This window comes from Mobula hypostoma, chromosome 6, assembly GCF_963921235.1.
Source record: "Mobula hypostoma chromosome 6, sMobHyp1.1, whole genome shotgun sequence".
NCBI lineage: Eukaryota > Metazoa > Chordata > Chondrichthyes > Myliobatiformes > Myliobatidae > Mobula > Mobula hypostoma.
Window position 1 is genome coordinate 161,496,997 of NC_086102.1, and position 25,557 is coordinate 161,522,553.

General features: G+C 34.3%; 1 protein-coding gene across 1 annotated transcript in view; it reads left to right on the forward strand.

Moving 5' to 3' along the window:
* ttn.1 (titin, tandem duplicate 1) overlaps positions 1 to 25,557 on the forward strand; it is a 377,466-nt gene that overhangs the window by 193,962 nt on the left and 157,947 nt on the right. The window contains exons 99-119 of the mRNA XM_063052084.1: positions 602 to 670; positions 2,296 to 2,379; positions 2,893 to 2,973; positions 4,235 to 4,318; positions 4,815 to 4,895; positions 5,327 to 5,410; positions 6,748 to 6,825; positions 8,063 to 8,146; positions 9,574 to 9,657; positions 9,954 to 10,034; positions 13,216 to 13,287; positions 15,631 to 15,714; positions 17,140 to 17,223; positions 17,520 to 17,600; positions 18,960 to 19,031; positions 20,187 to 20,270; positions 20,776 to 20,856; positions 21,198 to 21,263; positions 21,701 to 21,781; positions 22,355 to 22,429; positions 23,825 to 23,887. Coding sequence (XP_062908154.1) covers positions 602 to 670; positions 2,296 to 2,379; positions 2,893 to 2,973; positions 4,235 to 4,318; positions 4,815 to 4,895; positions 5,327 to 5,410; positions 6,748 to 6,825; positions 8,063 to 8,146; positions 9,574 to 9,657; positions 9,954 to 10,034; positions 13,216 to 13,287; positions 15,631 to 15,714; positions 17,140 to 17,223; positions 17,520 to 17,600; positions 18,960 to 19,031; positions 20,187 to 20,270; positions 20,776 to 20,856; positions 21,198 to 21,263; positions 21,701 to 21,781; positions 22,355 to 22,429; positions 23,825 to 23,887 — 1,653 coding nt within the window. The remainder of the gene's footprint in view (positions 1 to 601; positions 671 to 2,295; positions 2,380 to 2,892; positions 2,974 to 4,234; positions 4,319 to 4,814; positions 4,896 to 5,326; positions 5,411 to 6,747; positions 6,826 to 8,062; positions 8,147 to 9,573; positions 9,658 to 9,953; positions 10,035 to 13,215; positions 13,288 to 15,630; positions 15,715 to 17,139; positions 17,224 to 17,519; positions 17,601 to 18,959; positions 19,032 to 20,186; positions 20,271 to 20,775; positions 20,857 to 21,197; positions 21,264 to 21,700; positions 21,782 to 22,354; positions 22,430 to 23,824; positions 23,888 to 25,557) is intronic.

Sequence of the window (25,557 nt, forward strand, 5' to 3'; positions counted from 1 at the left end):
CATCTGAAATAACTGAAAGTTGGAGATGTTTAGGAAAGTAACTTTGGACCTGAGGTATAATTGTCACTGATAAGGCAGAGGAGTTTGGACATGGACAAGATACCAGAAATAGAGGAAAATGAAATTCTTAGATTTACCAGCTGGCTGATGCATAATCAAGCATGTATTGAGCAGAATTTAGAGCTCACGTTAGAGGTGGGTGTAAGATAAAATGACTGATACATATTGAGTCTGTTTGTAACAAAACCATGTATTGGCCAAAGTGATGCTGGAAACAGGCACGATTACGGAGGTTACATTAAATGATGTGGTGCTGGAGAGGGTACAGACCTTCAAGTTTAACTGAAGGTCGAAGTCATAAGTAAATTTAGTTCAGCTGCATTTTATGCCCATAGAGGAGCTAAGAGTATTATCTGACATGTTTACAGGTAATTTCCTTGAAAAGTTGTATGGAGAAAGAATAATGAGGTGGAAGGGAAGCTGTGATTTCAATACTACCATTGCCTGTTCCGTGATTTATATGATTTTCATTGCAAGTTTGAATAAACTTACATTTTGATTGTCTATTACTAAATTAAAAATGAATCCTTTAATATGACAGAAGAAGCTATGAAGCCTGTTCCTGAAGTACCAGTTCTGGTCCAAAAGAAAGAAAAAATCACAGAAACAGGTAAAAGATGTATGTCTTTATGCATATATTTCTTCACATGTCCTGTTGTTTAATTTTGTCATTAAGGTGAGAGGGGTACATTTACTGTTGCAGATAAATGTTTCATAAAGATTGTATTAGTACTATTGTTGTAACAATAATACTGTTGTTGACCATCTCAGAAGGCACCCTTTTATATATTCCTCTGCTTACCTTCGGGACATTGCTTAGTTCTTTATTGCCAATACAATATCACATATCACTGAACTATCCCATTATTTTATTCCATTGTGTTTACATATTTGATTTGTGTGCATGACCTATGTTTTTTGTAGTTTACTGATTAGAATTTTTCCTTAACATAATAAATGGAGACCTGCCCTGTAACAGCAGAGGTTGGGGGTGAGGTGATGTGTTTCACGTTAGAAATCAATTTGTATTTGAATCTCCTTTCATTCTTCTTTAAAATTGTTTGATTGTCAGTGAAAGTTTAGCATTTGGCAAATATTTGGAGTTGTTTTAAAATAGCAAATCATATTTTTGCAAGCAAATAATCAGTGGTTTCCTGAGCCCTACAGCTGAAGTTATTTTTACTGAATCATTTGTATTGGGAATTGTCAATCTTTGTAATTTGGCTAAAGAATATCTTTACCCTAAATAAAATTCCAGGGGTCTTGCTGAAACATTGTGATATTTCATAACAGTTTATCAATAAGAGGATTTGTGATGAATAATCAGAAAGATCAATCTCTGTCTGGGTGATTTAACTGAATCAATGTTAGAGTAAAGAAATACCTCAATTGATAGGAAGATGGTGTGGTGGGACTACATTTCATTTCTGGAATCAGTTTGGATTCTAATGGCCTCACAAGCAGGTAATCTCTTGATCAAGCTGGCGCATGAGATAAAAGGCCCAGGATGAATTAATTACTACATGTTTCTGTACCGTTGTGCCTCTCAGTTAGATCGACTGATGCTGCAATAATGGATTGTTATATTCCAAACCGTAACGTACATATGAAACATAGAGTTAGGGAAGGGGAAGTACTTTTCTAGTAAGTATGTTGAGCCAAATATCAGCCTTGCCACGTTTGATGCTGATTGTCCTGACATGACAATTATAGCTTTCAGATGTCTGTGCATATCTTGCTATATTGATTATATTCTTGTATTAATATACTTAATTCTGCTGCAGGAAGTGTAAAAACGAGTAAATGTGTGTTCTGAGTGAGCAGTATGTATGATGACAGAAGTGGTAAACAAATTGTGAGGGCTTTGACAGAACATGAGAGGGTGACTATTATAAAAAGGAGGTGAAGTCTTCCCTCCTAACTTATGGACACCTACACCAAGGGAAGGGAAGGCATGATTCTAAGCCTTTGAGAACTAAGAATGGCAAATGGTTTCCCATATTTTAAGCTGCTTGTGCAGGACAGGTTTTCTAGGATGATCTGTAAATTTTGGATTTATCCATTAGTTTTAGCACATGCAGCCCTGATCAGAGACATTGATACAAAATCTCTGATGGTTGAATGGAGGTAAGCTGTGATCGTATCTGAAAATGTCATTATTCGTCTGCTTCACAATTTGAATAATAAATCAGATAGAAATATGCATTATTTTAAAACTATTCTGTATTTTTAAAGTGCCAGAGGCTCCTAAGAAACCAGTTGTTGAAAAAGTGGAAAAAATTATTGTGCCAAGAAAAGAAGAGGTTCCTCCAAAAAAAGGTACACAATTACACAATTTTTATCTCTGCATGGAGAAAGCACTTCTATTGTATTGAATATTATGACAATTGTTCAGATATGATTCTGCAGTTTGCATCATCGGCTTGTTTTTTAGCTTTATAATTGGCTTTTCATTAGTGTCACTGGAGTGTTCTTATTCTTCAAGCTTAGGTTACTCATGCCCTATGGTTTAAGCAAATAGCAATCTACTACTTTTAGTCATTTAGATAAAGGTGTGATCCTCAGTTGTTTGGCTGTATAAAATTTATGTTATGTAGTTACAAATATTTACTTTATATAATTTTAATATCAATTATATTGGATCATTTGATTTGAAAAAATGAAGAAAGTGAAATTAAATACTGTAATTTCTGAAGATATTGCAAATATTTTAATATTATGTTTATTTGTTACAAAAGAAAATGTCACTTCAGATCAACATTACTGTGCTTATTTATTAAGTCAACACATAATGTATTTCACATCATAATTTGCTGTTAATTTTTTTCAAAGTGTCAGAAGTCCGTAAGGAAATAATATCTGAAGAAATCATATCTCTTACTGTATCAAAAGAGGAGGTTCTACCAACTAAAGGTAAAAATGAATGCACAGAAGATTTTATATCAATGGGCTTCATTTCTCATTGTTCTCAATTTCATATTACAAAAATCATTATCAAAGCTTACTTTTTATGTACAAAGTTTGTAAATGCTGATGTATAACTCCAGCAATCTGCTATCCAGTTGTGTTCAGAAATCTCAAATGTTCAGTGACTAGCTCACTGGGTAGTGGTTCTTGAACTCCTTTTAAACTCATCAGAGCTCGTTTTCCAACGTCCCTTTAAACTCAACAGAACACTGGTTCCCTCGTTCCCTTTAAACCCGCTGAGGCTGCAGTTCCCACATTTCTTTAAAACACACCTGGAACCAGTTTTACACCCTCCCTTTAAGCATATTGTTTGCACTAGAAAATTTATTATACAACTGTATAACACCTAACCAAATAATTTTAAAATATTTTGCTGTATTAATAGAAGTAATATTCAGTTGTCAAGATAATTTGCCAGACCATTGTTACCGAAGTCCTGAAGGTGCCAGATATTTTGGGGTTTTACAATACTTAGGTTTTTTCATTATTTTTGCTTTATGATAGTCAGTTATGTATTAGTGAATTTACCCAAATCATACAGAAATACATCTTGTCATGTTCAGCATTATTTGACTTTTAGTACATTTCAGCTCAGAATGTTTTGTCCTATATGTGGCTGTCAGATTGTCCTGGTATGGCAGTTGTTCATATAGAACTTCCTAGTGAATAACAGGACCAACAATTTAAAGAAAGATATGAACTAAGTACTCAAAGGAGGAGAAATATGTCTGAATTGTAAGAACGATAAAACAAATCTAAAAATAACGAAATATTTTAAATGTTGTAATTTCTTAGAATTTATTGTATGCTGAAATTTAATTCAATAGTTAAATAATTTTTTTGTTGGCATCTTATTGATGAATCTTATGTTGTCGAGTAAGTCCTTGAATTATTAAGAATCAATACTAATCTTCAGTATGAACATTAATGTATAAGTTCAGCAAGATAATGAAAATATTAAAGGGATAAGGACAATCAGCATAGCAAATTGTGGTACTCCGATATCTGTTTCTTTTCTAAACTTGCTGATTAGTTTGACCAACAATAATACCGTAAATAGTGATTTCATTAAATTTCCTGGAATGTTTGAACCAAAGTGCATTGAAATTATTATATTGTTCATAATGTCATACTGGTTGCATGAGTTATGTTTATGTTAATATATTGAATTTAACTTCAAAGTGAAATTTACGTTTATTCTTTCAAGTTCGGAAGACACCTGGGAAGCCAGTTGTTGAAGAAGTGGAAAAGATTTCTGTTGCAAGACAAGAAGAAATTTTGATAATGCCAGGTAAAAAAATGCAAACAGTCTGAACTAGGCCAGTATTGCTTAACAGGCAACATAGCAATGACTGCATATTGTAGTCTTCCAAAGTTCAGGTCTCTTGAACTGGCACTGCAACATTCAACTGAATAAAAGTTTTTTATGGTAAAGTGAATTGAGTGAAGAAATCCCTTAAAATTATAAATCAATGTTCTAACATTGGAAAATCAATGAGATAGCTGAGTCGTCTATTCTGTCTAGTAGTGTTTTTCAGTCTTGAGCTCCTCAAGCTTTTTGAATGTGTTGCTCCTTCTATTCGATTCCCATTCCTAAATGTATGCTTTAATCTTGTGTGTGTACTTATTATATCTCTTCCATTGAAAAGTTGTGCTATTATGAAAAATTTTATGTATTTTGTTTGTATATGTTGTTTTAACTTGTCTCTTGTAAGTTCACCTTTATCTTAATCTCTTTAAATTTCTCCTCATGTGTATACTTAATAATTAGTAACTTTGTTTTAAAGAATCAGAACTCGTTAGGAAGACAGTTCTTGAAGAAACTAAAATAGCTGCTGTTCCAAAGGACGATATTACTCCAGCTAAAGGTATAGGCAACTTCCTTGTTCGGTCATTGAGCTTGCATAAAATTGTGTGTTTTCTTCAACCTTCATCATTGTTAACTTTCATTATAATTCAGTGATTCGTTGTCTTCAGATCATGCTTTTAGTTTGCTAAGTCTGGCCTCCTGATATTTGTTAATAGTGGTGTGTACTTTATGTTTAAAACCTGTGCAAGTTTATTGTGAACAGTAGTTCTGTCACTTGTGTAAATAGACTTCCAGTTTAATTTTTAAATCAATTGAATTTTAAATAGTTTAAACTCATTTATAGATATTTTGATTTAGAGAGGAAATATCTTGTGTACTTCTATCTGTCTCAAATGACTTTTTTACTTGTTAACATGTTTTAGTTTTGTATTTTATTGTATGTTAAATGTTTTGGAATTATTTGTATCTTAAAAATATTGTCCTTTGAAGTATTAGACATTCATAAGAAACCCATTATTGAAGAAGTGATGCCAGTCTCTGTTCTGGAGAAAAAAGAAAAGATTCCACCTAAAGGTAGCAATGTGCAGGATATTTCTTGTCTGCTTTTTCTGGTAGAAGTTGCTTTTGTGGTCACTCCTTAATGCTTTGATTTCCTTTAGTGCTCCTTTTCCTTTGTGTAAAGTCTATGTTTTCAGTCTGTGTTTTTATGAGCATTACGTTTGATGTTATATATGGGTGTTAAGTATTAACTACTGTATTTATGGAAGAGCTTTGATTATTTGCAAGAAAATATAAATAAATATTTGTGATTATACCGAGATTAACATTTCATCCAAATACTAGTTCATTATTACTAGGTCATGAATGGCTGATCAAAATATTTAATTTTTCGTCTGTAACTTTGATTTTGTTTTGTAAGCTTAAATAATATTGAAGGACTTTTTTCTCTAAGTTAAAAATATGTAAGCTAACAGTTTAATGCAGAATTTATTAGTATACACAGAGCAAGTTATGTCCAATTAAACAGATACAGTTCATATCATCAACTCTAAATGCTGAGTCCCTTCAATAGAACCCATGTGATTAATTTCCTTTCTGACTTAAAAGTTATGCCATTAGTCTCTCTTGACATACATGTTTTATCCTGATATAGTTTAACCACTTCACTGCTATGTTCATTTTATTGAGTTAATTTCCTGATATCATTGAAGTGCTAAATGTTCTGAAGAGGCCTCTGGCTGAAGAAGTGAAACCAATATCTCTTCCTAGGAAAGAGGGAGTCATTCCAGCCAAGTCTATAAAATAAACACAGTATCTACTGTTCAGCATTGACTTGCGTTTGTGCGATCATGTATGTGTGTATATGTGTAAGTTTTTGTCATGAAATAAGGAATTAATATGAATTTCTAACAAAAATTAAACTGTGGTTTACCACAACCATTTTGTATTAGTCTACCCAATCTTAAAATTTATTTTAACCAGTAATTCCATGGAGATAGATAACTGCAATTGGAAAGTAAATTTGAAGATATTTAAACTAATTTGTAAAGGCAATTTTAAAATGTAACTATGATGGTAAATGTCCCTGTTTTTTGATACATAGTTATTCATATTCTAAGCAATTATGTACTTCAGAGATTTAACATTTCATCCAAATGCTAGTTCATTATTATGGCCATAAATGGCTGACTGAAGTATTTAATTTTTCAACTGTAACATTAATTTTATTTTGTAACCTTAAATAATGTTGAAAGAGTCCAGCTATCTAATTTGATAGTTTAATTACTCAGTCAAGAGAAAATACTCATTTTAGTTCTCAGTTTTATGTTGCCTTATTGGATTAAATTACTATAGTCAAAAATGCCAGACTTATTTGTTATGAATTAATAAAGTAATTATGTTCTTTAAAGTGCCAGAGGTTCCCAAGAAGGTTGTAAAAGTTAAACCAGAAACAGTTTCAAGAAAAGAGGAAGTTCCTCCAGTAAAAGGTACAAATATAGTTGAAAAACATCAAAACTTAGTTCACAATTCAGCATGTTCACATTTGGAATGAAAACAACTTCTACTTCTTATACTGAACCTTCAAATCCTGTTAACAGTGTGGAATCCAGTGGAGCAAACCCTAGCAGTTCTGATATGAATCACCACCATTTAAGCTTTTTAACAGCAGTAGGTCCAGGACTTCCCCACAGTTGCTGAGAGGGAATTTCTTCTTAGATCCTGCACTAGTCTGGCCCAAGCATCGACTATTTCCCTGGGGATTTATGGCTGTGGGTTGGGAGTTAGTTACACTTTAATTATTTAAGTTTATTTTTTCAGTTTTGCTTTTAGGTGCTCTTGATTTTATTTATTTTAATTATTAACTTTAATCTTATTGGATTTTTAAAATTTCCAGATATCAGAATCAATTAAAAATATCTTAAATGCTTCTGAGTTTTATAGTTGACAAAGCAGGGAAGGGCTTTCGCTGCTTGTAAACAACTTGTTTTGTGGGATAGAGCTTTCTTACTGCACTTCCAGAGGACCTGTTGCCATTCAGTCTATGCCAATAGAGTCTAGATTCTTCAAGCCAGTCAGATAGATCCCTCTCTGTATCCTGATGTGCAGTCATAGGAAGAATGCAAGATGAAATACCTAATAAGAGAACTAGTAGACCTAGATCTTGTCTGTCTATTCTATATGTATTTGCCAAAGTCATTGTTAAAATATGCAACATAGTAACCTGTATGCATTACTTACATTACAATAGCTCTAACATATAGAGCCACTGATTACACTTTATCAAATCAATTGAAAAAAAATCTTAGAAATTTCAGTTTGTGCAGAGGGTTTTGAGGAAGGTTTCCAAAGTTTGTGATATCACGAGCATATTTTCAGTTAATGTAGAAATTATCTTGCAATGTTTAAATTAATTGAGAACTAAATCCAATTGTAAATTTGGAATAAATATTGTAAAGTGAGTTGACTCATATAATTTGCATGGAAATTATATATTTATTAAGGCAATAGAATAAGTAAAACAAATTAGTATTCCATTCTTTTACATAGGTTGCTTCATTGTTGGTGTATTCATTATGTTAATTCTAAAGATATGAAGTTATTTTGAATTCATTAGTTAACTGCATTTTAACCTTCTCTTCACCTCTTATTCAGACAGTATGTCAACCTTTTTTGTACTTGTTCTTTGAGTGAATCTTTTCTTATAAGAACCTGTATCATTTTAAGCACCCGAGGTTCCCAAAGTGCCAGTAAAACCAGAAGAAAAACCAGCCATTGTTCCAAAGAGAGATGAAGTTGCACCAATGAAAGGTACAAAATTGACAAGATAATCAAAATACCACGTCGATCATAATCTTAGTAGCTTTCCTGGGAACAATTTATTCTTACTTGGAACACTGTTTCTGTTCCTTCTTATTTGAATGAAATTCATTGACCTAACAAGTCACCAATGATTCTTTTGAAGTATAGTAAATTTTTTATTGTTTTCTATTTGTGTGTTGTAGTTGTTACTTACATAGAATTTCGTAAACTTTTAGACCATGTATACAAGCCACAGATCTCTGCCAGTGTTTATGCTTCTCACAAACATCCTACCATCATCTCAGCATATTAAGATACTCTTATATTTCTTCTTTCTCTTCTACTGATCCAGCAGCCATTTATAGTCATTCAAATTAATCACCTCAAATTTTCTACAATAGCAAGTTTAGCACTTTATCATTTACTAGTGAAGAATTATTAATGTGCTTTGGTAATTAGTTTTTCTCTGCATGGGAGCAAACATTTAATTTAAGAACCTTAATTAAATCACTTCATAATCTTTTCTGGAAAATAAACGCTAGCATGTCCATCCTTTGCCTTCTCTCAAAGCCAATGAAGGTGTTTTAACAGCTATTAAATGTTCTTAATAATCAGAGTAATTTTAAACTTGATGATGTTACTTAAAATAATGTTAATCAAAATTCCTAAAAGAAATAAAATGTAATGAAATATCTATATTAATAGCTAGAAAGTAATTAGAAACAAAAGATGTAAAACAAAGATTATTTCCTTTTCTACTGTATTCAGCAGACCTAGTAATTCCCCATTCAAATATAGGAACTCCAATTCCCATGGCAAGTTTTGAAATTCAAAATCTGCAGTGGTGATGAAGGATCGCCAACCCGAAATGTTAACTCTTTCTCTGTCCTTATATGCTACTTGACTTGCTGAGAATTTCCATTTTTTTTTTCTGTTTTATTTCCCATGCAAAGTTTATCTGGCTTGTTCAGAGAGGGATATTTCATAGTGCAAAGATGAATTTGAAGATAATGACAGATGCCCGGGCAATTAGTATATTCTAGGTCTACTTGATTCACCTCATTGTTTTCCTGATATTTTTTCATTTTTGTTTCAATGCCTATACCCTTCAATAAATGACATTTTAATTAATGGCATTAAGCATCATATTTGAAGAAGCCTGCTGTTAGTATTGAAGTAAAACATTTTCTTTGCAAATGTAATGAATATTTTTCATGTTATGCTGTCAAGTTTCTATTCTGTTTGACCAATTAGATGATTTTCATTGTCAGTCCAAAGCAGATTAATGTTAATCTCTGTATGACCCAAATGGGTTAATGTCATTTTGAGCCTTTTTGTGATGTATGTTTTGTGTACTGTTAACATAATATTTAAACATCTTACATAAATTATATTTTCTTAAATTGACTTATCTTAACATACAATATTTATTCAAGTGCTGGAGATTTCCAAGCCCAAAATACTGGAAGATGTTGAAATAATTGCTGTTTCAAGAGAAAAGGAAGTCATCTCAAGAAAAGGTACCAATGTACACAGAAATATCTCATGCTGATATAGCTATATTTTATAACTGCTCTGCTATACTAGTATGAAATTAAATGAATAAGCCATTGATGCAGAAAGATCAACCATCACTGGTTTAGAAATATATAGGCATACTATCTTTGGATATAATTGTTAATTGGATAATTCTTTTATCATCGTGTGCTAAATTTGTCTGTCCTCTGTGTTTTATGTTGTACTTTGATTTTAAATCTCACTTCAAAATTATGGGTGCCACCTTTGATATATTTCATTCTTGATCATGTTCTTCAAGTCTTGGAGATTCCAAAGAAGCAACTTGATACTGAAGCTGAGCCAGAAACTGTACTAAAAAAAGAGATCATCACAGTAAAAGGTATAAAATATTTTCAGGAAAAATCAGTTCTCCGTCTTGATGGCTTATTATTGTGTTTTTTGAGTGTTTGACCTGTTTGGCTTCTGAAATGTTCACTTGTGTGTTTCTGTAGCACTGTAAATTGTGCTTCACTTCTATTTCGTAAAAGGAGAGTTTAACCAAAAATAATTAGTGAATCTTTGTTTTGCAATTATGTATTACAAATTATAAGTCCCCTTTTCCACTTGATTCTCTCCAATTCATTTAGCAGCCAAAAATCTATCTAAGCCTCAAATGTATCAACAACTAAACATCCATAGCCTTATATTACTTTTCTCACATTTAATTTGTAACTGCCCAAATTATATCTAGATTATTCTCAATAGTTCTGGATAAGATGACACAAAATAAATTGATGATGGAGTGTAGGAGAAAGGGAGTGCTAGATAATGAATGTTTGCAAAAACAAAACTTGATTTCTAAGGACATGCGTTTATTGCACCTTCCACTTTCTCCGGACATCCAGATGATTTTCATAACTAGTGACACGCTTGTGAAATAGAGACATTTTAATGAAGGAAACTATGCCAACCACTTTGTACATATGTAATTATTCCACACATTATTTGTAAGAAAGCGAGGCATTGACTTCCATGGATAACAAAACATGTTGATGATACTAAGACTACAATGGCATTCAACATTCATCAGTTAACACCCACACCCCACACCCAAAAAATATAACTGCAAGTAACTGCCTTTTACTCTCTCAGTCCTGAGGCAGGCTCTGAGCTTGAAAGTCAACTATCCCTTTGCCCCCATAAATGCTACATAACCCACTGATGAAAGTTTCAGCTTGTCAGTACATCCTGTCTGCATTCAGATCCCTGATCCAACCACATACCCAGCCTACACTCCAGCCCCTAGCTCAGAATACAAATCTACCCAGTTTCCTGACCCCCAACATTCCTTACCCTAGCCCTGTTGCTCACCCCAACTCTAGCTCTGGCTGGACAACTCTGCCTATACATCAACTATTGATATTCCATTGCATCAAGTGTAATCTATATCATAGGAAATATGTTTCAGTAAACCCTACTAGAGGGGTTTGTAGAGAATGTGCTATCTTTCCCAATAATCCCAGTAATACATGGTCAACTTTGTGAGTACAGTTATTTGGATCATAAATTAGTGGATAATGCAACTTACTTTATTAACAATGACTATAGTAACAGGAACAAAAAGTAGAATTTGGGTAAAGAAAATTACTAATTCTGGAACTAAAATAAAAAGCAGTAAATGCTGGGAACTCTCAGCGGGTAAGGTAACGTCTGTGAAAATGAAACAGCATTACCATTTCATGTCAAAGGATCCTTCATCAGAACTTTTAACAGTTCGACCTGGAATATTCATTTTGTTTATCATTCTGCAGATGCTGCCTGACCTACCAAGTAACTCCAACTTATTTTTTTGTGTGTTATATGCTGAGATAAATATTAGCTATAACACTGGAAAAATCCATTCCACCTAATTTCAATTTGCCCCCATCTAATAGGATGCTCCAAATGTAGTTATAATATTATGAGCTCATGCTGAGCTCGTTGACTTTACTAACTTTGCCTCCAACTTTCACCCTGCCCTCAAGTTTACCTGGTCCATTTCCGACACCTCCCTCCCCTTTCTAGATCTTTCTGTCTCTGTCTCTGGAGACAGCTTATCCACTGATGTCTACTATAAGCGTCCTGACTCTCACAGCTATCTGGACTATTCCTCTTCTCACCCTGTCTCTTGCAAAAATGCCATCCCCTTCTCGCAATTCCTCCGTCTTCGCCACATCTGCTCTCAGGATGAGGCTTTTCATTCCAGGACGAGGGAGGTATCTTCCTTTTTTAAAGAAAGGGGCTTCCCTTCCTCCACCATCAACTCTGCTCTCAAATGCATCTCCCCCATTTCACGCACATCTGCTTTCACTCCATCCTCCCGCCACCCCACTAGGAATAGGGTTCCCCTGGTCCTCACCTACCATCCCACCAGCCTCCAGGTCCAACATATTATTCTCCGTAACTTCCGCCACCTCCATCGGGATCCCATCACTAAGCACATCTTTCCCTCCCCCGCCCCGCTTTCCGCAGGGATTGCTCCCTACGTGACTCCCTTGTCCATTCGTTCCCCCCCATCCCTCCCCACTGATCTCCCTCCTGGCACTTATCCTTGTAAGCGGAACAAGTGCTACACATGCCCTTACACTTCCTCCCTTACCACCATTCAGGGCCCCAGACAGTCCTTACACGTGAGTCGACACTTCACCTGTGAGTTGGCTGGGGTGATATACTGCATCCGGTGCTCCCGATGTGGTCTTCTATATATTGCCGAGACCCGACGCAGACTGGGAGACCGCTTTGCTGAACACCTACGCTCTGTCCGCCAGAGAAAGCAGGATCTCCCAGTGGCCACACATTTTAATTCCACATCCCATTCCCATTCTGACATGTCTATCCACGGCCTCCTCTACTGTAAAGATGAAGCCACACTCAGGTTGGAGGAGCAACACCTTATATTCCGTCTGGGTAGCCTCCAACCTGATGGCATGAACATTGACTTCTCAAACTTCCGCTAATGCCCTACCTCCGCCTTGTACCCCATCCGTTATTTATTTATATACACACATTCTTTCTCTCTCTCTCTCCTTTTTCTCCCTCTGTCCCTCTGACTATACCCCTTGCCCATCCTCTGGGTTCCCCCCCCTTGTCTTTCTCCCCGGACCTCTTGTCCCATGATCCTTTCTTATCCCTTTTGCCTATCACCTGTCCAGCTCTTTGCTCCATCCCTCCCTCTCCTGTCTTCTCCTATCATTTTGGATCTCCCCCTCCCCCTCCCACTTTCAAATCTCTTACTAACTCTTCCTTCAGTTAGTCCTGACAAAGGGTCTCAGCCTGAAACGTCGACTGTACCTCTTCCTAGAGATGCTGCCTGGCCTGCTGCATTCACCAGCAACTTTGATGTGTGTTGCTTGAATTTCCAGCATCTGCAGAATTCCTGTTGTTTATAGTATTATGTTTATTATTAGTTGATTTGGATACTTTGTCTGATGTATTGTGTTAATTCTATTTGTCCTGTTTGTCTCATGTTATTGTGTGTTTCTGCATTTTTTAAATGTTTCTTAAATGAATCTTATCCTAAAACAATCCAACATCTTTTAAAGTGCCAGGAATTCCTAAGAAACCAGTGGTAGAAGAATTGAAACCAAGAAAAGAAGAGATCATAAAAACAAAAGGTACGAGATGAAAGGGGACCATCCTTATAAACTTTACTCAAGAAAGTGAGAACAATTTATATTTCTCATGATGAAATCCACTCATCATAGCTATAATCTTTCTTCTTAATAAGTATCATTTGCCTTTTTTTGTGTGCTTTGCTGTCCTGTGACTTTTTTATGTAACTGATATACTTTATTGTCGCCAAACAATTGATACTAGAACATACAATCATCACAGCGATATTTGATTCTGCGCTTCGTGCTCCCTGGAGTACAAATCGATAGTAAATATTAAAAATTTAAATTATAAATCATAAATAGAAAATAGAAAAGGGAAAGTAAGGTAGTGCAAAAATGACCGAGCACCAGGTCTGGATATTTGGAGGGTACAGCCCAGATCCGGGTCAGGATCTCTTCAGCAGTCTTATCCCAGTTGGAAAGAAGCTGTTCCCATATCTGGCCATATGAGTCTTCAAGCTCCTGAGCCTTCTCCTGGAGGGAAGAGGGACGAAAAGTGTGTTGGCTGGGTGGGTCATATCCTTGATTATCCTGGCAGCACTGCTCCAACAGCGTGCGATCTAAAGTGAGTCCAAGGACGGAAGATTGGTTTGTGTGATGTGCTGGGCTGTGTTCACAATCTTCTGCAGCTTCTTCCGATCTTGGACAGGTCAACTTCCATACCAGGTTGTGATGCACCCAAGAAGAATGCTTTCTCCAGCGCATCTATAAAAATTAGTGAGGGTTTTAGGGGACAGGCCAAATTTCTTTAGCTTTCTCAGGAAGTAAAGGTGCTGGTGGGCCTTCTTGGCAGTGGACCCTGCTTGGTTAGACCAAGTCAGGTCATTTGTGATATTGACCCCCGAGAAACTTAAATCTTTTGACCCGTTCCACTTGCGCACCACTGATGTAAATGAGGTTGTGCGGTCCGTTACTCCTTCTGAAGTCAACAACCCATTCCTTCGTCTTGCTGACGTTGAGGGATAGGATGTTGTCTTCGCACCATGCCACCAGGTTCTTAATTTCCTCTCTGTACTGAAACTCATCATTACCCGAGATACGGCCTACAATTATGGTGTCATCAGCAAACTTATATATTGAGTTTGATGGAAACATGGCTACACAATCATGGGTGTACAGTGAGTACAACAGGGGGATGAGTACACAGCCTTGTGGGGCACCGGTGCTCAGAGTAATTGTAGAGGATATATATGTATACATATATATGTGGATGCACTTTTCTATGCTTTGTGGGGAATATATAGATTGTTTTTTTAATTGAACTATTGAGGTTCAATTGGCTAAATATATTAAATATTATGACATTGATATTTTAACAAATCTTTATCTGTTCACGAAAATATTTTGGGCCTAGATGCAGAAGTTGATCTTGCTGGTTGTTGATATCCTTGAGGTGGGCAGTAAGATGAATAATAAGGTTGTTTTGCTAAAATAATACAAAGATTCCTCTCTGAAATAGCCCAATAAACCTTGACATAAAATGAAGCTGAGACAGAGTTTTGACTTCTGGCAAAATTGTCAGATATTTTAATTAGTTTAAATGTCAATGACATACAGGAACAATTCAAAACTGTTAACGTTAGTGTGAATATATTTAAATTGATTATTTATTTAAAGCAAAGTTACTAAATCATATAATTACTTAGAAATTCTTACAAGCATTAAACTGAAACTCCCCAGTGTAGTGGTCTAGAATCTCGACATCAGAAATTACAGTCATAGGAAGAACGCAAGATGAAATACCTAATAGGAGAACTAGTAGACCTAGATCTTGTCTGTCTATTCTATATGTATTTGCCAAAGTCATTGCTAAAATATGCAACATAGTAACCTGTATGCATTATTTACATTCTAATAGCTCTAACATATAGAACCACTGATAACACTTCGTCAATTCAACTCAAAACAATTGAAAAATTTTTTAGAGATTTCAGTTTGTGCAGAGGGTTCTAAGGAACGTTTCCAAAGTTTGTGATATCACGAGCATATTTTCAGTTAATGTAGAAATTATCTTTCAATGTTTAAATTAATTGAGAACTAAAACCAATTGTAAATTTGGAATAATTATTGTACAGTGAGTTGACTCATTTAATTTGCATGGAATTATATATTTATTAAGGCGATAGAATAAGTAAAACAAATTAGTATTCCATTCTTTTACATAGGTCGCTTCATTGTTGGTGTATTCATTATGTTAATTCTAAAGATAAGAAGTTATTTTGAATTCATTAGTTAACTGCATTTTAACCTTCTCTTCACCTCTTATTCAGACAGTATGTCAACCTTTTCTTGTACTTGTTCTTTGAGTGAATCTTTTCTTATAAGAACCTGTATCATTTTAAGCACCCGAGGTTCCTAAAGTGCCAGTAAAACCAGAAGAAAAACCAGCCATTGTTCCAAAGAGAGATGAAGTTGCACCAATGAAAGGTACGAAATTGACAAGATAATCAAAATACCACGTCGATCATAATCTTAATAGCTTTCCTGGGAACAATTTATTCTTACTTGGAACACTGTTTCTGTTCCTTCTTATTTGAATGAAATTCATTGACCCAACAAGTCACCAATGATTCTTTTGAAGTCGAGTAAATTTTTTATTGTTTTCTATTTGTGTGTTGTAGTTGTTACTTACATAGAATTTCGTAAACTTTTAGATCATGTATACAAGCCGCAGATCTCTGCCAGTGTTTATGCTTCTCACAAACATCCTACCATCATCTCACCATATTAAGATACTCTTATATTTCTTCCTTCTCTTCTACTGATCCAGCAGCCATTTATAGTCATTCAAATTAATCACCTCAAATTTTCTACAATAGCAAGTTTAGCACTTTATCATTTACTAGTGAAGAATTATTAATGTGCTTTGGTAATTAGTTTTTTTCTTCATGGAAGCGAACATTTAACTTAAGAACCTTAATCAAATCACTTCATATTCTTTTCTGGAAAATAAACTCTAGCATGTCCATCCTTTGCCTTCTCTCAAAGCCAATGAAGGTGTTTTAACAGCTATTAAATGTTCTTAATAATCAGAGTAATTTTAAACCTAATGATGTTACTTAAAATAATGTTAATCAAAATTCCTAAAAGAAATAAAATGTAATGAAATATCTATATTAATAGCTAGAAAGTAATTAGAAACAAAAGATATAAAACAAAGATTATTTCCTTTTCTAATATATTCAGCAGACCTGGTAATTCCCCATTCAAATATAGGAACTCCAATTCCCATGGCAAGTTTTGAAATTCAAAATCTGCAGTGGTGATGAAGGATCGCCAACCCGAAATGTTAACTCTTTCTCTGTCCTTATATGCTACTTGACTTGCTGAGAATTTCCATTATTTTTCTGTTTTATTTCCCATGCAAAGTTTATCTGACTTGTTCAGAGAGGGATATTTCATAGTGCAAAGATGAATTTGAAGAGAATGATAGATGCCCGGGCAATTAGTATATTCTAGGTCTACTTGAATCACCTCATTGTTTTCATGATATTTTTTCATTTTTGTTTCAATGCCTATACCCTTCAATAAATGACATTTTAATTAATGGCATTAAGCATCATATTTGAAGGAGCCTGCTGTTAGTATTGAAGTAAAACATTTTCTTTGCAAATGTAATGAATATTTTTCATGTTATGCTGTCAAGTTTCTATTCTGTTTGACCAGTTAGATGCTTTTCATTGTCAGTCCAAAGCAGATTAATGTTAATCTCTGTATGACCCAAATGGGTTAATGTCATTTTGAGCCTTCTTGTGATGTATGTTTTGTGTCCTGTTAACTTAATATTTAAACATCTTACATAAATTATATTTTCTTAAATTGACTTATCTTAACGTACAATATTTATTCAAGTGCTGGAGATTTCCAAGCCCAAAATACTGGAAGATGTTGAAATAATTGCTGTTTCAAGAGAAAAGGAAGTCATCTCAAGAAAAGGTACCAATGTACACAGAAATATCTCATGCTGATATAGCTATATTTTATAACTGCTCTGCTATACTAGTATGAAATTAAATGAATAAGCCATTGATGCAGAAAGATCAACTATCACTGGTTTAGAAATATGTAGGCATACTATCTTTGGATATAATTGTTAATTGGATAATTCTTTTATCATCGTGTGCTAGATTTGTCTGTCCTCTGTGTTTTATGTTGTACTTTGATTTTAAATCTCACTTCAAAATTATGGGTGCCACCTTTGATATATTTCATTCTTGATCATGTTCTTCAAGTCTTGGAGATTCCAAAGAAGCAACTTGATACTGAAGCTGAGCCAGAAACTGTACTAAAAAAAGAGATCATCACAGTAAAAGGTATAAAATATTTTCAGGAAAAATCAGTTCTCCGTCTTGATGGCTTATTATTGTGTTTTTTGAGTGTTTGACCTGTTTGGCTTCTGAAATGTTCACTTGTGTGTTTCTGTAGCACTGTAAATTGTGCTTCACTTCTATTTCGTAAAAGGAGAGTTTGACCAAAAATAATTAGTGAATCTTTGTTTTGCAATTATGTATTACAAGTTATAAGTCCCCTTTTCCACTTGATTCTCTCCAATTCATTTAGCAGCCAAAAATCTATCTAAGCCTCAAATGTATCAACAACTAAACATCCATAGCCTTATATTACTTTTCTCACATTTAATTTGTAACTGCCCAAATTATATCTAGGTTATTCTCAATAGTTCTGGATAAGAAGGCACAAAATAAATTAATGATGGAGTGTAGGAGAAAGGGAGTGCTAGATAATGAATGTTTGCAAAAACAAAACTTGATTTCTAAGGACATGCGTTTATTGCTCCTTCCACTTTCTCCGGACATCCAGATGATTTTCATAACTAGTGACACGCTTGTGAAATAGAGTCATTTTAATGAAGGAAACTATGCCAACCAATCTGTACATATGTAATTATTCCACACATTATTTGTAAGAAAGTGAGGCATTGACTTCCATGGATAACAAAAAATGTTGATGATACTAAGGCTACAATGGCATTCAACATTCATCAGTTAACACCCACACCCCACACCCAAAAAATATAACTGCAAATAACTGCCTTTTACTCTCTCAGTCCTGAGGCAGGCTCTGAGCTTGAAAGTCAACTATCCCTTTGCCCCCATAAATGCTGCATGACCCACTGATGAAAGTTTCAGCTTGTCTGTACATCCTGTCTGCATTCAGATCGTTGATCCAACCACATACCCAGCCTACACTCCAGCCCCTAGCTCAGAATACAAATCTACCCAGTTTCCTGACCCCCAACATTCCTTACCCTAGCCCTGTGAAAATGAAACAGCAGTACCATTTCATGTCAAAGAATCCTTCATCAGAACTTTTAACAGTTTGACCTGGAATATTAATTTTGTTTATCATTCTGCAGATGCTGCCTGACCTACCAAGTAACTCCAACTTATTTTTTTGTGTGTTATATGCTGATATAAATATTAGCTATAACATTGGAAAAACCCATTCCATCTAATTTCAATTTGCTCCTATCTAATAGGATGCTCCAAATGTGGTTATAGTATTATATTTATTATTAGTTGATTTGGATACTTTATCTGATGTATTGTGTTAATTCTATTTGTCCTGTTTGTCTCGTGTTATTGTGTGTTTCTGAATTTTTTAAGTGTTTCTTAAATGACTCTTATCCTAAAACAATCCAACGTCCTTTAAAGTGCCAGGAATCCCTAAGAAACCAGTGGTAGAAGAATTGAAACCAAGAAAAGAAGAGATCATGACAACAAAAGGTACGAGATGAAAGGGGACCATCCTTATAAACTTTACTCAAGAAAGTGTGAACAGTTTATATTTCTCGTGATGAAATCCACTCATCATAGCTATAATCTTTCTTCTTAATAAGTATCATTTGCCTTTTTGTGTACTTTGTTGTTCTGTGACTTTTTTATGTAACTGAAATGTATACATATATATGTGGATGCACTTTTCTATGCTTTGTGGGGTATATAGAGATTTTTTTTAATTGAACTGTTGAGGTTCAATTGGCTAAATATATTAAATATTATGACATTGATATTTTAACAAATCTTTATCTGTTCACCAAATATTTTAGGCCTACATACAGAAGGTTGTTCTTGCTGTTTGTTGGTATCCTTGAGGTGGGCAGTAAGATGAATAATAAGGTAGTTTTGCTAAAATAATACAAAGATTCCTCTCTGAAATAGCCCAATAAACCTTGACAGGAAATGAAGCTGAGACAGAGCTTTGACTTCTGGCAAAATTATCAGATATTTTAATTGGTTTAAATGTCAATGACATTCAGAAACAATTCAAAACTGTTAACGTTAGTGTGAATATATTTAAAATGATTATTTATTTAAAGCAAAGTTACTAAAATATATAATTACATAGAAATTATTACAAGCATTAAACTGAAACTCCCCAGTGTAGTGCTGTAGAATCCCAACATCAGAAATTACTATAATCAAAACTCCACATAACCTTCATTAACTGATAATTGTAACAAAGATGCATCCCTGACCCCTAGCAAATTTGACAGTAGGTCCGAGGATCTGTAAGATATAAGCGGGCAGTTAAAACATCTTCCCACCAGGGAGCCTCAACAGTTTTATGCTCAATCTTATACTGAGCATTTTAATTTCCATAATTGATTTTGGACTGATTTGTTGCAAATAAGTGGTATCCTCCCAAAGTTATATATTTTTAATTTGCCCACAGTAAATATTCTCTCAGGGTGCCATCCCAACATAAGAATTTGTGTACTTGGTCTATAGATGCTTGGGTTATGTGTCTTTCTAAAATAAAATGTTGATTAATGTTGTTATGTCATTTGTGTGTTTTGATTTTGCTTGGTTACAATGGCTTCAAAGCTACATATATTTTCTTGAATGAATTGTATCTTTAAACAACCATATTTTTCAAAGTGAATGAAGTTTATACGAAGACTGTTATTGAAGAATATCATGAAGATGTTGTTCATAAAAGAGAGATGGGTGCTGCAGATAAAGGTACACAGATGCTTTAAATCTCTGGCAAACTTTCATGAAATATGCTGAAAATAAATCCACTTTTCATAATTATCTTTCTAAGTCTATCCCAAAAAGTTTTTATTAATGATTATCTTCATTGTGCATGTACAGTACATATTAGAGTGTGAATTTTATATCTGTTTGTATTATATGTGTTTGTCTTACGTGCTGTCAGTTAAACACAGGCTAATTCAAAATATGTTGTTCTTTAAATTTATGATATAACATGAGTAAAGTTTTTAATTTTAAAAAAAATATATTTGGCTAAAGTATTCCACAGCATAAAATTATTCTTCTAGCAACTTGCTGTTCAAATTCCTGACAACTAGTTACATAAAATAATCAATATTTATGTCTTTCAATAAGAGGATTGCAACCCTGTCAATTTTGTTTACTGTGTATGTTTCATGTTATGTTCATTGATACACAAATCTGAGCATTGAGTACAAAATAAATCTGTAATAAACATTCATATTCTTTAAAGTTCTGGAGAAGCCACAGAGACCAATTGCTGAACAAATCCAACCAGTTAAAATTTCAAGAGAAAAGCCCACTCTGATAACAGGTATATAACATGTTTCTGTGCACATGTTTGTCAGTTCTTTCTCTTTCTGTCCTGCAAGCTATTTCTACTTTATATGATCACTTCTATGATCATTTCCAGAATTCTTTTTCCATGATGATGATCAAATACACTCCTCTCAAAAATATTTCACCAATCATGAAGAATAGTATTATTGCTAGTGATTACCCAGATAATGATTTACTGCCTTTGTTCTGAAGTTACTTTGTATATTAACTTTGCACATGTTATCTATGTATCTTGTATCTGTCTGCATTTGCTTAATTAGCTTCATTGTTAGTTTTACACAAAATATCATTTTAAATCAATAATGTTTTTGAAAGTGCCAGATGTTCCAAGAGAAGCATTCGCCGAAGAACCAGGGAAAGAACCAGCACCACCAATCAAAGGTACAGAATGTCTTAGGAAATATCACCTATGACAAAGTTATTCATCATGGTGTCCTGCTCTTTACTTCAACGTAAAAAAATCCGGTTTCTTTTAACAAACCATAAACTTATTTCACTTAGTGCTTCTTGATTCATTCATTCTTTGCAGTATGTTTAATTTCCTAATGTGCTAATGCACTGCAGTGTGATAGTTAACATAGTTTAAGTTTTAAATCTTTTATGTACTGTTCATGCTTCTGTGTGTAAAAGCTAATGCCTAGTGCTATCATTTCTATTGATATTCAGTACATATTATTGCAATATAAATACTGTGTTGTATTTGTTTTTATCTGTCAATATCTTAATTTAAGTATCTTCATCATTTTGTCAGTCTTGAAATAAACTCGTTCTCAGATATGCTTACACTGAGATGATGATAATGTTCTTTAAAATGTCAGAGCTTCCACCTGAACCTGCTGCTATCGAACGGGAGAAGCAAGCTGCTGTTCCAGAAAAAGTGAAAGTTCCTCCAAAGAAAGGTATAAGCAAAATTGGAGGATTGAATTTCAATGCCAATGTTGTTTAACAGTGTTCTAGTCCAGCCAGTGTAGAATTCTTGACCTCTTAGATCATTTTTTGCACTCTTAAACAACTTTAAATCTTTGTTTTTGTTGATATTTTTACCATCTGTGTTGTGATGTATTGTATCTTTGTATTATCTACATTATACTGTCAGTGTCAAATTTTATTCAGTGGAGAACATACAGTAATCTGTGGCTTAATCTTCAAAATACAGATATTAGTAACTGTATATGGAAAATTACAGGAATATTTCTAATTACCAGTGAATGAACAAGTTTTAAAATGCAACTGGAGAAATAGCACAGAATACTTTCAAATCATGCTTTAACAATGCAAAAAGCAAGATAGTGCCTCAAAAAGTAAATATTTTAGGTAAGCTATTAATAATTTATGTACTAATATTCTGCTGTTATGTCTAGCTAAGTTTTTTGTTTTATTGTGGTCAGGAGTCAAAATTAAAATTAAAGAAGACAAATTTGTACATTTTCTTAAGTGAACTCATTACTAAATTAAACTACTGTTCTTTAAAGTGCCAGAAGTTGCTAAGAAGAAAGTCGAAGAACCAAAACCAGCTACTGTTCCAAAAGAGGTTGCTGAACCGAAAGGTAGAAAATTGCTTAAGCTTATACAGCTGAAAGCTTGTGAATTTATAGATTGTTTATATATATCTACTAAATTTACGCAACGTTTTGTATATATGATTTGTAGTAATGATATCTGGATGGATTATTGATGAAGTTCTAGTGAAACAACAGCTGGAATTAATTTTCAATACATAATATCAATTACGTACTGAAATTTGTACTTATGGGTTTGAAATCACCCAAGAGATAATGTCATTCTTATCCATCACCTTGTATCAAAAAATATGATCAAGTTCTTTGACATAAACTGGCTTCCTGTTTCTAACAGGGCACTGTACCAGTTTTACAGAAATTAAAGATGTCAGAAATATTTACGTACATATTTGTTGAGAGAGATAGATAAAAGTTAGTAGTTTAGGTCAATGACATTCCATTGTCTGTCCCATTGAGTTAAGTTACCCAGTGCATATCAATAAAAGCTTATATTCTGTGTCAGAAATGTCATGTACACAAGGTGTCCTTGCAAATTTAGTAAAGCAGAAAGCTAGAAGCAGCAGAGAAATTATATAATCATATTAGTCTTTGTTGGAACACTTCTATTTCATTCATTCCTGCCTGTGGCCATCAAACTTTACAGCTCCTCCCTTGGAGGGTCAGACACCCTGAGCCAATAGGCTGGTCCTGGACTTATTTCCTGGCATAATTTACATATTACTATTTAATTATTTATGGTTTTATTACTATTTAATTATTTATGGTGCAACTGTAACAAAAACCAATTTCCCCCAGGATCAGTAAAGTATGACTATGACTATGACTACTATTTTGAACTTTGTGACTCAGACAACAATAGGCAAAATGATGCCACTCCCATTTTCCTGAGATGGATCTTCAGCTCTCCTGACATTTTGAAGGAACAATGTGACTATGACACTATGTAAGCCCTTAGGAACTGAGATATCAGAGTTATTGGAGACATTCTAATCTATAAACGGCAGACTTTTCATCAGCCATCAGATGCTGCAACATGCAAGTCTACTATCATTCAAGGAGAGAAACACAGCAAAGGTTTCGGATTGATGTACTTACCATTAAACAAGTAAAATCTCTGTAGAAAGTTTAAAGGTTAACTCTTTCTCTGTTCACTGATAGTCTCTGATCAGCTAATTATTCACACCTTTTAATGTTTTCAGACTAGTTCAACCTATTGTCTACAGAGTAATTAATGCACACAGATTATATACCTTATTCTACATACCTGGTCTTAGTGATTAGCCAATTTCTCCTACAGTATATATTTACTGTAGAAGAGTAAATATCAAGATACCTGTGTAACAATTTAAAATCATTACACTGGTACCTTTTGCTATGATATTTTTAATAATCTTAACATTATATTATTTCTTGAACTACCAGAAGTTCCTAAGAAGCCAGCTGCTGAGCCATTGAAACCAAAGAAAGAGGTTACTCCAGAAAAGGGTAAGTATCTTCTGATTTATTTAAATAATTGAAATATTTATGTGAAAAGCACTGTGATACTGCATACTTATTAATTCTACTCTCGTACACACAGGTTTTGACAGATTTATGTATTATTGCCACCATAAACTCTATTGTTGAACACATCTAGGTTAACTTGGAATGTGGTACTGAAGTAAATGTTGTAGTTATCCCCTCTGCTGATTTTATGTTTTGCAGGCAAGCGCAGCTTTTGAACTTGTTTGGATCAGTCATTGTTGTCAATTACTTGGGGTATATATATATATATAACTTATTTATGACTTAGTAAGAGTAAACACAAAATCTGATCCTTTATCAGTAGAAAGTATGAACAGTACTATATTGAGAATTCATAATTGAATCAAAATGGTTTGCAGAGCCAATCTGATGGTCATTTAGAAGTTTGTAACCTCTAATGAAAAAAGGCAATTTCTTTTCATTTCTTTTTAAAATGAAAATTTAAAGCTGGACACCAAGTCAGGTCTTGAGCCAGATTTCAACTTGAAGCTGGAGAAAGGACAGTATTGATTATACCTATCACAGTGAGAGTGGCTCTTACCTTTTTTGAATCAGGCTTTTCTAAGTTACTGTTGGAGATACTTCACAGTTTCTAGTAATGGAGATCACTGTACTTCTTTGTGCAGCTTCCTCTTACAGCTTCTTGCTACAATGCAGGCAGAATGAACACAAAATTTCAGGGGCTGTTAACAACTTGCACACAATTTACATGCATTTCATATATATTTTAGCTATTTTAATGAACCAAAAGAAATCATGAATAGATATATCACAAGTATACTGTGAGAGCCTTACTGCCACAAGAAGCATAAGGTAGCCCACAAGCAAACCTTCTGCCTCCGAATCAGTCCTAGAAATTCTTTGCAGTTTTCATCTGAGCAGATATAAAGATTCATTGTGGAACCCTTCATTCTACATCAACTTTGTCATTTTGTGAGAGCAATCCTTGTCATTATGGTGGCATGGTAGATAGTGGTTAGTGTGATGCTATTTCAGTGCCAGCGACCAAAGTTCAATTCTGCCACCATATGTAAGGAGTTTGTATACTCTCCCTGTGACTATGTGGGTTTCCTCTGTGTGCTTTTGTTTCTTCACACATCCCAAAGGCATATTAGTTAGAGTTACTGAGTTGTGGGTGTGCTATGTTGGCGTATTAGAGTTACTAAGTTGTGGGCATGCTATGTTGGCGTATTAGAGTTACTAAGTTGTGGGCATGCTATGTTGGCGTATTAGAGTTACTAAGTTGTGGGCATGCTATGTTGGCGTATTAGAGTTACTAAGTTGTGGGCATGCTATGTTGGCGGCAGAAACATGGCAGCATTTGTACGCTGCTCCCAGCATATCCTCAGACTGTTGGTCATTTATGCATTTCACTGTATGTTACATGTGACAAATAAAATTAATCGTTAATAAAGCTGATCCTTAATCTATTGAATGAGAATCTGCAGAGTAGAAAAATGAAGAGGCAGAAAAAGGGTCGTGAGACTAGAAAAGGAACAATGCAGAAGGGAAATGAAGAGATAATGTAAATAGTGATGAAAGTAATGTCAGTCACAGCTTCCCTTTTGACCAAAGCCCATATTTCTTGCTTCTCTTTTACCAAAGACCAATGAAATGCCCCTGTTTTGCAG